This window comes from Gopherus flavomarginatus, chromosome 1 (assembly GCF_025201925.1).
Source record: "Gopherus flavomarginatus isolate rGopFla2 chromosome 1, rGopFla2.mat.asm, whole genome shotgun sequence".
Classification (NCBI taxonomy): domain Eukaryota; kingdom Metazoa; phylum Chordata; order Testudines; family Testudinidae; genus Gopherus; species Gopherus flavomarginatus.
Window position 1 is genome coordinate 74,225,940 of NC_066617.1, and position 16,908 is coordinate 74,242,847.

At 44.2% G+C, this 16,908-nt stretch overlaps 1 protein-coding gene across 7 annotated transcripts in view; it reads right to left on the reverse strand.

The window, feature by feature from the left end:
• NAP1L1 (nucleosome assembly protein 1 like 1) overlaps window positions 1–10,882 on the reverse strand; it is a 51,347-nt gene extending 40,465 nt beyond the window's left edge. For 2 of the 7 annotated variants that reach the window (XM_050935627.1, XM_050935624.1), the window contains exon 1: window positions 10,765–10,882. Coding sequence is in view for 3 of the 7 variants with exons in the window: in XM_050935620.1 (XP_050791577.1) it covers window positions 1,786–1,804 (19 nt within the window). In the remaining 4 variants the exon portion in view is untranslated. Of the gene's footprint in view, window positions 1–1,785; window positions 1,830–3,780; window positions 4,007–10,764 lie in introns of all 7 variants that reach the window. The other 5 variants (XM_050935620.1, XM_050935622.1, XM_050935623.1 and 2 more) reach the window with 5 other exon arrangements.
• Between the last annotated feature and the right edge of the window lie 6,026 nt (window positions 10,883–16,908).

Genomic DNA, 16,908 nt, shown 5'->3' on the forward strand with positions numbered 1-16,908 from the left:
TCCACTTGTTATACCTTTCCAGCAGGATTGGGAACCATGAATAACTACTCTGAGTACAGTTATCCAACCAGTTAGGCATCCACCTTATAGTAGCCCCATCTAAGTTGTATTTGCCTAGTTTATTGATAAGAATATCATGCAAGACTGTATCAAATGCCTTACTAAAGCCTAGGTATACCACATCCACTGCTTCTCCTTTATCAACAAGACTCGTTATCCTATCAAAGAAAGCTGTCAGATTCTTTACAAATCCATGCTGGCTATTCCCTATCACCTTACCGCCTTCCAAGTGTTTGCAGACGATTTCCTTAATTACTTGCTCCATTATCTTCCCTGGCACAGAAGTTAAACTAACTGGTCTTTATTTCCCTTTTCATAGATAGGCACTATATTTGCCCTTTCCAGTCTTCTGGAATCTCTCCTGTCTCCCATGATTTTCCAAAGATAATAGCTAGAAGCTCAGATACCTCCACTTGCTCTACCTCCTCTCCCAAATATGTAACTGACCTTCAGAGTAGAGAAGTGAATGTGACATTCAGCTAGTGGTTACATTTCCCATGAAATATTATATTGTTAACAAAGGCTACAGAAGTTTTTGAAAAATTCCATTGATTCAGGCACATTAAGGTATAGAGACAGTGGCAGATAATGTTTAACTTGTATGATAAATAAGGCCGACTGGCAGAGTTAGTTTAAATTTGCTACAGTCAAACCAAGAACAAAGGACTATAAAGAGAAATTTAAGGACAGGAAGTTTGGAATAGGTAGTTATACTTCACACAACATAAGGTTCACTTACAGCAGCACGTATAGCAGACACTATAGGCCCAGCTAGCATGGGTACAAACAGCAGTGTAGATAGTGAGTAGACTGCCTATGTCTGAACCCCCAGGGTATATACTCTCTACATGCCCAAATATTGGCTCCCAAATCTGCACTGCTGTTTTTAGCAGTGCAGGGTTCCACTGCTAAAGTCTCTTCCTGCTGCAGTGAAAGGCTCCAGCAGTAGGAAGGCAGCAGAGTGAAAGGCTGCCAGAACTTTTCTCCACTGCATTCCCACTATTGGAGATGCATACTGCAGCATGTAGCTATACACAGTGACAAACATGGATGCAGCTTGGGGCATGGGTCACTTGCTGGTGGCTTCTCTGCAGCTTGAGGTCTTCAAACCAAAATTTGAAGACTTCAATAACTCGGACATAGGTTAGGGGTTTGTTATAGAAGTGGATGGGTAGGGTTCTGTGGCCTGCTTTGTGCAGGAGGTCAGACTAGGGTCAGAAGGGACCAATATCATCACCTAAAGTCTATGAGCTTGCCTTCGCTGCAGCTATATGTATAACCCTCTACTCCACATCTTGCCAGAGATGTAGAAATAGCCATATAGTCAAACCTGTGGAATCCACTTGCACATGAGATCACCAAGACACCACAGATTCTTGTAGTTACAAGACGGCATAAGTTTATGAAATATGCATCTAAACCTCATGACAATGTGAATAATCTGATGATGATCAGGAAAAACCACCACATCCCGTATATAGCACTACTCAACTGGCAGCTGAATTATTGGGTAAAGTGCTGCATTCAGATGCAACAAGCACTTGCTAGTACTGGCATCAAGATATCAGAATATCAAAAAGAAAAAAAAATAAGTAGCTGTAGTCTGATACAGTACATTAAAATAGTACTACTGAGGAACTGAAACTCAGACCTGTTTCCCCTTCATGTTGACATTTTCCTCCTAAATAATTAGCACAAGATAGTCAAAGGTGCTGGTGTACTCACAGTTTCCACTGAAATCCATGGGAGTTGCAGATGTTCATACCTCTGAAAATCAAACCATGTTTCCAACAAATCCAGTTAATGATTCAAGGCTGAAGCCACCACAAGCGTCTATTCCTCACTTTAACCTTTTCACTAGTGCCCGAAAGATTCTGCCCAGTACCAATGTTATGGGACTGGAGACTAAGGCCTTGCCTACACTGCCACTTTACAGCGCTACAACTTTCTCACTCAGGGGTGCGAAAAAACACCCCCTGGAGTGCTGCAAGTTTCAGTGTTGTAAAGTGGCAGTGAAGACAGTGCACCAGTGCTGGGAGCCACAGTTCTGTAGCAAGAGGAGGACTTCATGGCTGAGGAATAAGATAATACAAGTAACTGATAAGGTTTTGAGTTGGTCTAATGTTTTGTTGTACTGACTGTGTCTAAACTATAGAATTTTACCAAAAATACCCCCATAAAATTGGTGGAGGCCTTACTTTAGGCATGAAAGCTATTGTGACCTCTAGCATTTATACCATCATATTTGCCACCACTGTCTTGCCCATACTCAGGGCTCCCAATAGTGGTACAAAGACAAACAGGAACGTTTTGTAAAACATTTAATTTTTTAGACAGGGCTGAGATAATGACGTTATCTAATGGTGTATTACCCACCTTTTGCATCTTCTCTGTGTGGTACAACTGAAGTGTTTCAAAGTCTTTTGTAAGTGGCTCCTATTCCAGTGAGACAAATGTTCAAGCTACTGTGATCTGCCATAATGTACTTGGAGATTCTCCTCCAGAAAGCAAGCGTCCTTCAGAAGTCTACTAGTATTTGTGATTATAAAATAGGTGTTATGAAAGAAAGCATTTGATTAAATGACAGTTGATGCTCTTGGTGTTAAGTTACATGTAGTAATGTTGCCTGTAGTTATGTTACATTTTCCACTATAGGATTCTGTTTTCAGTTGCTTATAACTTTGGCTCAAATTTTGTATGCTAAGTGTCTGCTTCAGGAAGAGTATCTTGAAAAGCGTGTTGAAATGGCTGAACCATTTCCCAAAGCAAGGTAGGGAAAAATTATGTTTTCTCATGTTAAAAAGATTAGCAGTTTTGTTCAGAAGCTGTTCACCTCCATACTTTGGAGCAGGGCGTGAAATTTCGCAAGAGGCTTGCTGTGGTAGGGGTATCCCTTTTTTTATTCCCATTGAAAAGCCACCCAAATTTGGTCAAATGATAAGCCTCTGAAAAATCTCAGTTCATACATGCTCATTAGACTAGTTAAAGTTTGGTGGCTAAATTCTCTGAATAAGCACTGAACATGCTCTATCCTCTTGCATCTACATGCACAAGTGTCATCCACACAGAGTGATGCAGCGTTCTCTAACCTGGACTGCAGAAGTTGAGCACAAATTCTCTGCAATTGCTCCTTCAAGTTTCCAGGAGCTGCAGGAACTGAGTAGTGACAGTCTCTTCCCCTCAGTTGTCTCCCTGCTGGCTCCCAGGCAATTTGGAAGACAAGGGAAGCTGCCTGACTTCAATGTAGGGAGGCGAGAACAAGAGGTGTGGGAGAGTAAGGGGAGGGGAAATCAGGGTAAAGGAAAGGACACATGCTGGTGGTTGGGGACGAGAGCAGAACAGGCTGGGTAGATGGGCAGAAAGATCTAGCCATTAGATCATTCCACTACAGAACCTGGAAAGAACCAGTTACTCCAGAGTCTCAGGATTCCTTTGCTGTCCAGCAAATAGCTATGAAACACACAGGCAAAGCATCTCCATCCCTCTCTAGTGGCAAGTTCACAGAGAAGTTAACAGGCTTCTGTTGCGATCAGTTACTCCATTAGCTTAAGGGATAGAAGACTTTGCTGGGGACCTGTAGATCACAGCCCTGTGGATGACCCATGATGGGAGGTCAGTATGGTTCTGCATGATGACTTTTTAAACTTGTAAGCATTTAAAAATCTTAATATAGCAAACTACATTAAAGCACACAGGCTAGAATATGTCAGAATTAATTACCTGTGACACTTTAATTTGGCCCCTTGTGTGTATGCAGTATCACAATCTTAGTTACATCATGATTACACACACTTTTTCCATGACACTCACTGCCTTCTGCATGCAGGCTGGACTATGTTCTTGGGCTGAATCAGGGTTGTATAGTGAATGAGGCTGTTGTCTGTAGGACCTGTACTTTAGGTGCTTCAGAAGTTGGAGAAAAGTGCATGACGAATGAGATGGCCAACTGTAAGAAGAGCAAACATTTTCACATGTACCCTCCCTCCCCTGAATACCCAGCTTGAGTCACTTGGGGGCTGATTTGCAGAAGCACTAACAGCTGCAGCCAAAGGTCAGTGGGAGCTTTGCTCCAAATATATAGAGTGCTATACAGTTCTAGGTACTCTTTAAAAAAACACAAAACAGACCCTTGGCATCTCAAACTGAGCACCCCAAACTAGTTGTGATTTCTGACAGTCTTAGCTTTTATCTCTGTCAGTTCCCCATATATGGAATTGGGATAACACCACTTCACATCAAGGGCTGCTGTGAAGATAAAAGCATTAATGTTTGTAAAGAACCAAGATACTAGGATGAGTACCATAAAGCCCATGAGCCAATTAATAATTTTTTATTTAATGCAAGATTTGAATGGTGTACAGTAACAGGATGGGGACACGTTGAATGATGAGGGTAAAAACAAATATTTATGGGTAGCTACCAATTCACTGAGCACTGTTCAGCATGTGCACTGAATGAGCTTTAAAAGTTCTACAGAAAAGCAATATGTGATTGTGCAGTTAAAGACTATCAAATAAACATGTCCAAGGGAGCTACATGGGCACCCCCAACTCTGGCATTTCCCTTACTTTTGAGTGTTTGACTTTGCAACCTTAATATTGTCAATGTGCTTTTTTGGATGTAATATGATCTAACTAGCATTCTCAAGTCAGGATATTTATGGAAAAGGGAGAAATAGTAATAAGCTTTGAAAACAAAAACCTCAAAACACTAGGCAGCGAATGGGTTTTAGCAACTATGGATTATGAATGAGGCTACAGATGATTCAAAATCCCATTATGGCTAGTTCCTCAGATATTTTTGCTCACATCCCCATGCACTAGTGCTTAAGGATTTAGTTTGTGAATTAGGGCTCTTTATTGCCATTTGTTAAATCAGTGAGCAGTAAGTGTTATTTGGGGCATGAAAACTGAAGCTAATAGAGGCAACATAGGTTGGGAGAGGGAAAATCTGGAAAAGCATTGGAATCTTTCCCAAGTCTTCAATTATATTCCACACTTAGTTTGTTGTTATACTAGAACTGTTTTTCATAATGGAAGGATGTGTGCTATAATGACCTTAGAATCTCTTAAAACTTTAAGCAAATGAGCCATACTCTGTAATAAAGCTGGAATGTGGCCATCATTAGTACATTAGTGGTGTGCTTTTTACTCTACAATAGGCCTCCTCACTTGACATTTACAATTAATATGTGCATGCTTTTGTTGTGGCTTATTGCTATAGTGGCTTTTCCAAGCCACAGTAACTGAAACTTACAACAGTTCAAGACTGTTGCTGGCTGCCCTCTCTGATTCTATAAACAGTGAATTGGTGGCTGAAAACAGGAGAGTTTTCTTTTTAAAATCAGGTTTACAGTTTATTGTTGAAAGACTGGTTTCCATGGGAGCAGGAATGAACTGCAGCCAGCAGTAGAAGAGTTAGCTACTAGGCTTCAGACTTGGAGCTGCCGAGTTTTCTGCCTTGTTAGACATTAGGTTTCAAAAGACTTCTTCAAAGTACTTAATTTTGAAGCACTTTTCAACATTTTAAGAGACTTTTAAAAAGCTTTATTCAGGTACAGCTGTTAAAAATATGCTTAATGTAAGCTAGTGGAAGAAAAGCCACCTTCATGTTGCACAATGCTCCAAAGCAGTGGTGGGCAACCTGCTACCTGTGGGCCGCATGCAGCCCATCAGGGTAATCCACTGGCAGGCCAAAAGACAGGTTGTTTACATCGACCATCCACAGGCATGGCCCTCTGCAGCTCCCAGTGGCCGCAGTTTGCCATTCCCGGCCGAAGGGAGCTGCAGGAAACAGTGGCTGGCTCACACTGCTTTCCACAGCTCTCATTGGCCGGGAACAGCGAACCACGGCCACACCTGCAAACAGTCAGTCAATGTAAACAAATGGTCTCATGGCCTGCCAGCAGATTATCCTGGCCACAGGTTGCCCACCACTGCTCCAAAGGCTTGCAGATATCAGTGTAATTGTCAACCATGTCATGTCTGAGTGCAATTGATCTCAACAGCCAGCTGACATTATCCTTTCCTTTAGGTGATTTTGTAATGTGTACAAGTTGATCTTGTCAGATAAGATATTAAACTGACCCTTGCTGCCCTTAATTGTTTTGCCAAATTGCTCCACTGCATGTATCCCTTTCTGGCATTTCTGCCAACTCCCGGATAACTCCTCTGCAGAATTGGGCATGGAGAATAAATAATACATTGAAGTCTTTGGATGAATACTTCATAGGTTGTGTTTTTTTTCTTCATACATGATGTAACTAGCCCCCACAACATCCTCTCACGATAGGCATTATTGCCTTTTTACTGATGGTGAAATGGAGAAACTGAGGCAGTCTGTTAAACACTAATTCCAGATTTAAGTCCCTGATTCTTGGTTCTAGTTTTAGAACACTAGATTGTACTTCTCTATCAACACACAAGTAAAGCTTGTGCGGTATAGCAAGTATTAGTAGCGTGTGGCCTGTATTCTAGGTCCCTACATTCTAGTTACCCCACTTTTAAAACCAGTTCAGAGAGTCTGAACAACAGAATAAAAGGGTAGAATTAATTGACTGGTCATAGTTTTAAACTAGTTCTGTAGTATGTTTCCTTACTCACTTCACTAGAATCTGGGATCCTATTCTATGTTCCCAGCAAGAGTAAATTACAAGCACTCAGGGAAGGTCTACAGTTAAAATGCTGCATCATCATAGATGCAGCACGTAAGTGAAGACCTTCCTGTGCTGACAGAAGAGCTTCTGCCATCTGCGTAGTTAATCCACCTCTGCAGTAGGTGGCAGCAGGTCGCCTGCCGACATAGCCCAAGTAGACAACATTTGGTCGTTATAACGTCGTTCAGCAGTGTAGATTTCTCACACCCCTGAGTGACGCAGTTACACTGATGTAAGTCTGTCAGGTAGACATCACAGTGCTACAAACTAGCAGAGGGGTTGCTGAGTGCTTGTTGACTGAATTGTTTACTATCTGATAGAAACATGCAAGAGAATCTTTATGATGGGGGGGTGGGGAGGGAAGAGAAATCAAACCCTTTTGTTAGAGCTAGCCCGAGTTGCTCAGAAGGCTTTTGTACAAGCCCATGTAGATATTTGTCCTTTATTAATCTGAGCAGTTCTTGTTTATCCTTAATAGTAGGAGCTGAAATTGAGGCTCCATGAGTTCTTAAACGATAGTTTGCTTGTAGAGAATTTGAGAGCTGAAGTCTAAGGAAAGTTACTGCTGTCTTAGGGTATATCTTCACTAGCAACGTTAAAGTGCTACCAGGCTGTGTAGTTGCGGCACCAGCAATGGAAGAGAGCTCCCAAGTTCCCACTTTTAATGTGATACTTGCTAGGTGAATGGGCAAAACAATGGCAGGTGAAATTCAATGCTTTGAACTGTTCACACACTTGAACAAACTGTAAATAGTGCTGGCCAGGAAAAAAAAAATCTTAAAAGAAAAATTCACATCTGAAAGTGGGTTTTTTTTTTTTTTTTTGGAGCGGGGGAGGAGGCTGAACTGGGACAAACCACCAAAAACATGAAAAAGTTAACAGGAAGGGTTTAAGAACAAAAATTCTGTTTTGGTTCTCTCAAGCCATATTTTTTTGCTTCCTGGTGCCCCCCAAGGCAGCTTGGGTCAATTCTAACAAATGATGTTGCTGCAAAGTTTCTAGTATATCATAAAATTCAGAAATATTCCTGCAAATTTAAGGTCCAGCCTTGCTATAGAGTACATGAGGCCTGAGCTTTATCATTACATGCCCACTTTGCACTAATTTTATTGCATCTACAAAATCTGTTAAATGCATACAAGAAATCTTCAACAGGCTACCCACATTGTGTTTTTAAATCCAATTAAGTCAGTCAGAAGCTAAAATGTAGATGTCTACAAGCACTTTTTGTAAAACTTCTATACATGTGTTGACTGGACTAAATATAAAAAACATTTGCATATAAAAGCTAGATGTGGTTTAGGTGGAATTATGCTTCTGCAGGCCAAGGTCAGTTAGTGGCATTAACAATTTATTTTTAATTAACTAACTTTAGTTATACACCACTTTTGAATGCAAAAAGTCCCAAAAGCAATTTACAAACAAATCTACAAAAAATGTACCATCAACCAACACTTTTGGAGTGAAACAGCTGTTGTAAGATCTGTAGATTTGCTCTGCAGTTTTAGGACAGATGGAAAGTAGTTACAAGGCATTTACCCAAACTAGAAAGTGACCAGACAACAAGTTCAGTAGCCTACTCTTGAAAGCCAAGGGCTCTAACCACAAGCAATTAGGAACCAGCTTTCACATTTCATCTGGTGGCATCTTAAAACCTAGTGACAGGCTGAACTTCTGGTTCAGTATTTAATTTAGAGGCGAGAATGCCACCCATTTTGTGGATTAAATCAGATTTTGTACTTCCCACAGAATAATGAACATATTTAAAATACAACAGATGTCACCACTTTCTGCAGCATCCAGCTGTTGCTTAAGTTCTCCAAGTTCCCCATAAAAGTAATGACCAGGCTTAGAACAGTTTAGTTTGAGACAGAACATGTGCACATCCCAAAGTCCTATGACCACAGACCACAAAATCAGTTGGTGCTCAAACATGGTACCAGTAAAGACAAACAGCTGAACATTTCTAAAACATCCACTGGACCGTGGAGTGATTAACCGTAGATGGATGCTGTGTCTTGCATCCTTTAGGATAATTCAAACTAAACAGACACTCAACCACTCCAAAAGTTGTTTTTATTGCTTTGACAGCTACTTCGTTTGACACTTCTCTGATAATGAATAAGTTTATTTCATGTGGTTGCTTTGTATTTTGGAAGTTCAGAAATTGGACAACCTTCTACCAATGTCATTGACTTGCAGAAATTCAATTTAGTATAATATGGTGACATTCTCAGGAATGCGGTCTCTGCCTAGAATAACCATGTCTCACAACAAGAAAGAAGTGCTGCAGGGAAGCTTTGCAACATACCTGCACAATGCCTAACTCTGCTCAATGTCATCAATTCCCATAAGTGAACATCTTTACAAGTTTGTGTAAATGACAGATTAAAACAAGAATTTTCTAAATTTATGAGGGACTGAAAACAAATAAGTCTGTTATTTCAATTTAAGTTCAGTAGAATTCGGGTAAGAGCTTGAAAAGTTTACCAGACACAAAATACACTCACAGGGCAAGGCCCTGGTAAGAAACCTAGCATCCCAACCTGCTAGGAGTGCTCCCATACACTTTCCAAAGCCTCTAAACTGCTCTCAAGGGAAGAGTCTTCACTTCTCTCTCTCCCTCCAGAGCCTTATGCCTGATGTGTGGAGGAGCAGAAGAATTCACTGGTACTCTTCTGCCACTACTCCAGTCTCCTGGTCTTTGGATTCCTTTTCCCCTGTGAGTATCTCAGAGTCTACCTCTGATGTTGCTGGTCTTAACTTTTCCCAAGGAACTACAGCATGCTGTACACGAGTCCTCCACCAAGTTCCAAACAGCAGCAAGGAATCTAACAAATCTTATGAACTGCACTCTGCTACTGCTGCAGAGGCACTGAATGTCTGGCTACAGACTAAGTAAACATCAGCATATTGATTACCCTTTGTTCACTTTTGGAGAGTTATTTTACCAACCAAATAGAGATAGAATGTTTTTTATTAAACTATTTTATGTAGCTATTCATGTTGTAAGTGTCTTCCCTGGCTTCTTGGGGCAAGTGGATTTTTTGAAGTCTAAATTCTGGTATTACTAGTAATATTATGCAACTGATAATATAAAAACAACCCCTCAGCACTGCTTGAAACTTACTCCAGGTGGTGGAGGTTACTAATAGGACAAGTTTTCTTTCTGACAAGCGAAGCTACCACTCATCATCACTTACAGTCACTAATGGTACTTTAACCAAGACCTTTACACGGAATTGTGAGTAAGCACCAAGAATGTAGCCCAGAGGGGACTAGCATGCTGCTCTCAACTCACTAGATACCATGCACCGGCGGAAGCTAGGAACTGAGCGGAGACAAGGCTGGGAGCACAAGCGATTCATCGCCAGGCTCTGAATCTCTGGGCCTCCCTGTCAGTAACAAGTTGCGCAGCACATTAGCTTCCACGCTCTCCGGAGAGAGAGCAAAGAGCCAGAGCTAGCACAAGGCATTCTTCTCTACCCTCCCCAGACGCATCTCCTGCCCCACGCTCTACCCACAAGAGCCACCCCCCCCGCCACAGCCACCGACCCCACATACAGCCCCCCTCTCGCCCAATCCGCCTCAGCACAGCCTCCCCTATTCACCCCCAACACGCACCCCGACTCCCCTCCCCCCACACACACCAGCATCGGGCGGGACAGCGCCCCTGGGAAAGTCGGGGGCAGCCCAGTCCCCACGTGCTACTACCAGGCAGACCGACCTCTCCCCGCCCCGCCGCCAGGCCCCCCACAGCGCGGCCTAGTGCGACCCCAGCGGCCATGGCGGCCCCGGGGGAGGCGACTGACCGGCGCTGCTCCCCTGGGAGGAGCAGAAAGGCCCCGCAGAAGGGGAGGGGCCCCGCTCCACGCAGACACCGGGACAACCAACTCCGTCCGGCCCGGCCCACCCCCGCCTGCCGACCCCGGAACAGGGGCCCGGCCAGGCCGAGAGACGCCTTCCCCGAGAGCTGAGCGAACCCCCAACCGCCCAGAGCCAGGCCCCCTCATTCCGCAACGGCCCCTGCCAGCCGCTCCCCTCAGTACCTGCGCCGGACCGGGGCTCGCAGTGACTCAGGAACGACGAGGAGGCGCCGCGCGACTGGCGGTAAAAAGACCCAAGCTCCCGCCGCTCGCGCTCATATAGAAATGACGTCACCACGTAACCCCCTCCTCCCCACGCGCCCCTGTCCCCAGGCAACGCGCGCGCGCCGGGGTGAGCGCCTGGGCGGGAGCTGTCCGGCATCAGCCCCGCCCCCATGAGTCGGAGAACTGGGCGCGCGGGGTGGTCTGGCTCGCGGGCGGTGCAGAGCCAGGCACCGCCAGGCCGAAACATGACAAACGGCTCGCCCTGGGCGATGCACACGGCCCAGGCGGCCTCACGACATACAGCGTGAACACACAGCCTTCAGCCAGCCCCACCTGAGATTTCACACACCCAGCCCCAGGCCCCACTTGAGATCCCACGCACACAACATGAATAACACAGCCAGCCCCAGGCTTTATCTGAGCTCTTACACACACACATACACATACCCCATGGGCTGAAAGGTGACACACACAAACACATCCAACCCTCTCCCCCCTAGGCCACAATGTAACACTTGCACCCTGAGATCTCAGGCAGGGACTCATCTCTTCTCCTGGCCAGCCACACCAGGTCAACTTCACCCGTCTACTAGGCCTGACAGACCCACACCAAATTAGGCTAGTTGTTACAGTTGTTTAAATGAGTCTCAGTGCCATGGTATTCAATGGAAATCTTTCAATAAATTGTATTGCTCTTCCTGCATGCATTGTGTAATAGGCAGTTCGTTTAAGCCACCATAGCAGCACCTTGTACCAAAACAGATCAAACTCACCTGCATCAAAGTATGGAAACCATATTCACATGGGCTATACCCGCAGGAAAACAACTTGGTGTCACTATTTATTTTATTATTTATCATACTTAAGATTTATGCGATTCTATAATTTTGCAAGGTACTTTACAGAAATAAAAACTGTCCATGCCCTAAAGATTTTGCTACCCAGATGAGGTTATTTAACAATATGACAATGAAATGACAATAACAGAGAATGACAGAGGAAGGAACGGGAGAGATTGGTATACCAACTGAGATGCAATCTATTATGTATTAATTTTGAAAAAACGGATGAACCATGAGAATCAGGCCAGGCCTACACTTTAAAATTTAGGTCAACATAGCAACCTGTAAAAAAATTCACACCCCTGATTGACAGCAATGGAAAAATCCCTTCCTACTCTATATCACTACAGTGACATAGCTGCAGTGCTGCCATTGTGTCACCATAGTATAGCCATACTTTGAATAGAAACAAGTAATTTAATCAATATTTATTCTGCAACGTTAGTTATATTTTATTGTAAACATGTTAACATTATTCAATCAGCTAAAATGGCACCACAGCTATGTAAACTGCACACATACTGGCTTATGTCACCTTGCTCTGGTGATTTTCTAACATTCAAACAACCAATTCATTTCCTCTTCATGAAACTTTCCATCCCACCGCTGGCTCCAAGCATCTCTGAAGCTTGCAGTAGCAGATGATCTACATGTCATAGGATCTCCTCAGTGGCCAGGAAGAAATCCTTGTTCACATATTAGGTAGTATTACAGCAGCCCTGCTACCAACTAAATATTTGGAATGCAATCCTCAAGTGCACTTAAGTATGCCAATTTTGGTCGGATGTATTCCTGGAAGTTTCATCACATGAAATAATCTTTAATTATTCCTGGAGACTCCAGGACAGCCCTGGATGACTGGCAACCGTAAATGCACTGGAGCAGCCCTGGCCACACCTGGGAAGTAAAGGTGGCTTCTGTACATCACCTTTCTGCTCTCACTCCAAATCTATGATCAGCCTGGGGCAGGTCTGACCCTTAGAATGATTTAGAGCAGCTTCGCAGCTGAGAGATGACGCACCTCTGAACCAGCTATTACTAAAGAGGCTAAGAGATGAGTTCCACTGTGAAATAACAGCAAAAAGCTTAAGGCTCACCAGATGTCACAAAGGGATGCATTTTTCTCAGTTCTCTTTCAAACGGCCATGAACTGCAGCGCTGCAGCACTATGTGTATCTATATCTTATGAAAATAATACATCCAGAGACAATAGACTCATAGACTTTAAGGCCAGAAGGGACCATCATGATCACTAGTCTTACCTTTTGCACATCACAGACCACAGAATGTCACCTACCTATTCCTGTAAAAGACAGATAACCTCTGGCTCAGTTACTGAAGTTCTCAATCCTGATTTAAACAGAGATTCCACCATTTTCTCTAGTCTAAATTAACAAGTGACCAGTACCCCATGCTGCAGAGAAAGGCAGAAAAGTCCCAGGGTCTTTGCCAATCTTTCTCAGGGAAAATTCCTTCCTGGCCCCAGATTTGGCATTCGGTTGGACTCTGAGTATTTCAGCAAGACCCACCAGGCAGACACCTGGGAAAGAATTCTCTGTAGTAAGCCAGAGCCCTCCCCATCTAGTGTCCCATCACCAGCTGTTGGAGATATTGCTACTAGCCATCACAGATGGACTACATGCCACTATAGGCAGTCTCATCATACCATTGACTCTATTAACATATCAACCTCAGGCTTGAAGCCAGTTAGGTTTTTTTCCCCCACTGCTCCCCTTGGCAGACTGTTCCAGAACTTCTCTCCTCTGATGGTTAGAAACATAGACGGAGAGGTATATGGGCCCGTGGTGCCCATGCTCCACCAATATTTAGGAACATGGGTTGGGCTCCACCAATGTTTGGGTTTATTGTGCTTTGGGGGGCCCCATGCTTCAGAGGGATGTGGGATCCTGAGGGATTAGTGGGGGGCCTGGCACCGGCAGCAACAAATGACTCAGACCCAGCCTGCCCCGCCCTACCTCGCTGGTTCCTGGTGTCACCTGGGGGAGGGGGCAGAAGCTGGAAAGAGGTAAAGCGGGGACTTGGGGGAAGGGGTGGAATGGGGGCAGAGAGGGGGTGAAGCAGGTGAAGCAGGGGCAGGCTGGGGCCAGGTCACTTGCTGTTGCCGGCGCCAGGCCCCCCGCTAAACCACCAGACTGCCCTGGACCCCGAATCCCCCTGAAGCACAGGCCCCCAAAGTGCGGGGCACGGGGCAGTTGCCCTGGTCCGTCTTATAGACAGCTGTGCCTAAACCCCACATTCCCCTGAAGCATGGGGCCCAGGGCGGTTGCCCCAGTCCAGCCTGTGTAGGGGATGGCTCTGCTTGGACCTGTTCTGGGCACCACCAAAAATTATACAAACCTGACACCCATGGTTAGAACCTTTGATTAATTGCAAGCCCAAACTTGCTGATAGCCAGTTTATACCCATTTGTTCTTGTGTCAGCATTGGTGCTTTACTTAAATAACCCCCTTCCTCCCTGGTATTTATCCCTCTGATGTATTTATAGAAAACAAGCATATCTCCCCTCATTCTTCTAAACAAGACAAGCTCTTTGAGTCTCCTCTAATAAGGCAGGTTTTCAAAAAAAATGAACCACATTCTTGTGGCAAGAGGTATACGTTTTAGCTTTTATTGAATAATTACCATAAGTTACAAGGATAACCAAGTGAATGATGAAAGTTAGAGCAGTTACCATTTCTCACGCTTATTATTTACTTTCAGATGGACTGTCTTTTTAGCAACAATAGAAGAACACCAACTCAGAAAAAAAAACATAGTGTATAAACAGTTCTGCACAACAGAAGTGCTGTTGAACTGTCACATGGCAGAGCTAGCAAAGCATGCAAATTCCTATATAGATTTGAATGAAGTTCCCTCCTAACTTTCTGTTTTGTACTTGGTTCTGCTTCTGTAATATGAGAGCAAATTTGCTACGAGAAGCACATTTTCAAACGGTGGAAACAGCAAATTAAAGAAATCTACTGTATGGAACTTTTGAAATACAGTAATAGAAAACAAAAGAAAATGACATGCATCCGACGACGTGGGTATTGACCCACGAAAGCTCATGCTCCAAAACATCTGTTAGTCTATAAGGTACCACAGGACTCTTTGCTTCTTTTACAGATCCAAACTAACACAGCCACCCCTCTGATACATGACATGGTATGGACACAATGAAATGCTAGGGTGTGATTATACATCTGTTGACATAGTAGACTTTCAGCATCTTTCATTTCTCAATATTTTTAACTTTCCAGGGATAAACTATGACTCTTGTCTTACATTAGGGTTGCTCATGAAGATAGAAAAGAGAAGCCAAAAAGTAGTAACATAGAAATTGGCATTAGACATAGACCTGAATAAATTTCAGGATGTGGAGAAGATAGAGCTATAATGTGAAGTTGGTAAACTCAAGAAAAAGAAAACAACAAAAATAAGTTGAAATATGAGAAGAAATTTTAAGATCTCATATCCACTGCTGTAGTGATAATTTCAGAAGTGAATTATATTAGATATAACATACAATGCACTATTATGTGACCCAAGGTGCCTAGGGTAGCCCACACTGAAAATGTCAAAGGGGAGGCTGCGAAAAGAGAGCAGATTATCCCAAAACTGGTGGTTAACACTTTAGTTAGGGTATGTCTACAATGGCAGAGTTACAGTGGCAGCAGTTACAGCACCGCTCAGAGAGCATTGAAAGGAAACCAATGTCGTGTGTTCACACTGACACCAGCCTGTGAAATGGTGTGTTCACACTGGCAGCAGTTGCAGCGGTATTCGGAGTGGTGCACTCTGGGCAGCTATCCCACAGGGCATCTTTTCCTCTTCTGACACTAAGAGTTGTGAGAAGGCGGAGGGGGTCCTGTCCCAATGCCCTCTGATGCACTACTTCACATCCCAGCAATCTCTGCACTCTGCAGGAATGGATCCGAACTGCTGACCTGTATGCTGTTCGCTCTAATTAACACGTCACGAGTGGCAGTGGAGTTATTCCTTAAACTACAAATGCAAGAGGAGTGTGACATGGATCTCGGCATACATACTAGCTTCGACACGAGATTGCTTGTGACGTTCACTGAGGTGCTGACCACAGTGGAATGCCGCTTTTGGGCTTGGGAAACAAGCACTGAGTGGTGGGATCACATCATCATGCACGTCTGGGATAATGAGCAGTGGCTGCAGAACTTTTGGATGAGGAAAGCCACATTCATGGAATTGTGTGATGAGCTCACCCCAGCCCTGCGGCACAAGGACATGAGAATGAGAGCTGCCCTGCCATTGGAGAAGCGTGTGGCAATTGTACTGTGGAAGCTGGCTACTCCAAACTGCTACCAATTGGTTGCTAACCAGTTCGGAGTGGAAAAGTTGACTGTTGGACTCATGTTGACGGAAGTGTGCAGGGCCATTAATCACATCCTACTCCGAAAGACCGTGACTCTGGGCAACGTGCATGACATTGTGGATGGCTTTGCACAAATGGCCTTCCCTAACTGCAGAGGGATGATAGATGGCACACATATTCCAATTCTGGCACCAGACCACCTAGTCACTGAGTACATTAATCACAGGGGGTATTTCTCAGTGGTTCTCTAGGTTCTTGTGGATCACCGTGGGCATTTCACAGACATTAACGCAGGTTGGTCCAGGAAGGTGCATGACGCACGCATCTTTTGGAACACTGGCCTGTTCAGGAAGCTGCATGCAGGGACTTCCTTCCCGGACCATAAATTCACCATAGATGAAGTAGAAATGCCCATTGTGATCCTGGGAAACCCCCGTACCCCTTAAATCCATGGCTTATGAAGCCATACACGGGGCACCTTGACTGCAGCAAGGAGTGGTTCAACAACAGGCTGAGCAAATGCAGAATAACTGTTGAGTGTGCTTTTGGCCATTTAAAGACCCTTTGGCGCTGCCTCTATGGGAAGCTGGACCTGGCCGATGACAACAGTCCTATGCCTATAGCCACTTGCTGTATGCGCCATAATATTTGTGAAGGGAAGGGCGAAAGCTTCTCTCAGGGCTGGACCACTGAGGCTCAGCGCTTGGAAGCTGAATTTGAAAAGCTAGAGACCAGGGCTATTAGAGGGGGGCAGAGCGGGGCCATAAGGATCAGGGATGCCTTGAGGCAGCAATTTGAAGCTGAAAGACACTAATATTTGTTGCTATGCTTGGGAGTTCAGTGCTTGTAATGCTAGAAGGGGAACGTGATTGGTGTAGACCATGCAATATGAAGATTTAAGATAACTGTCTG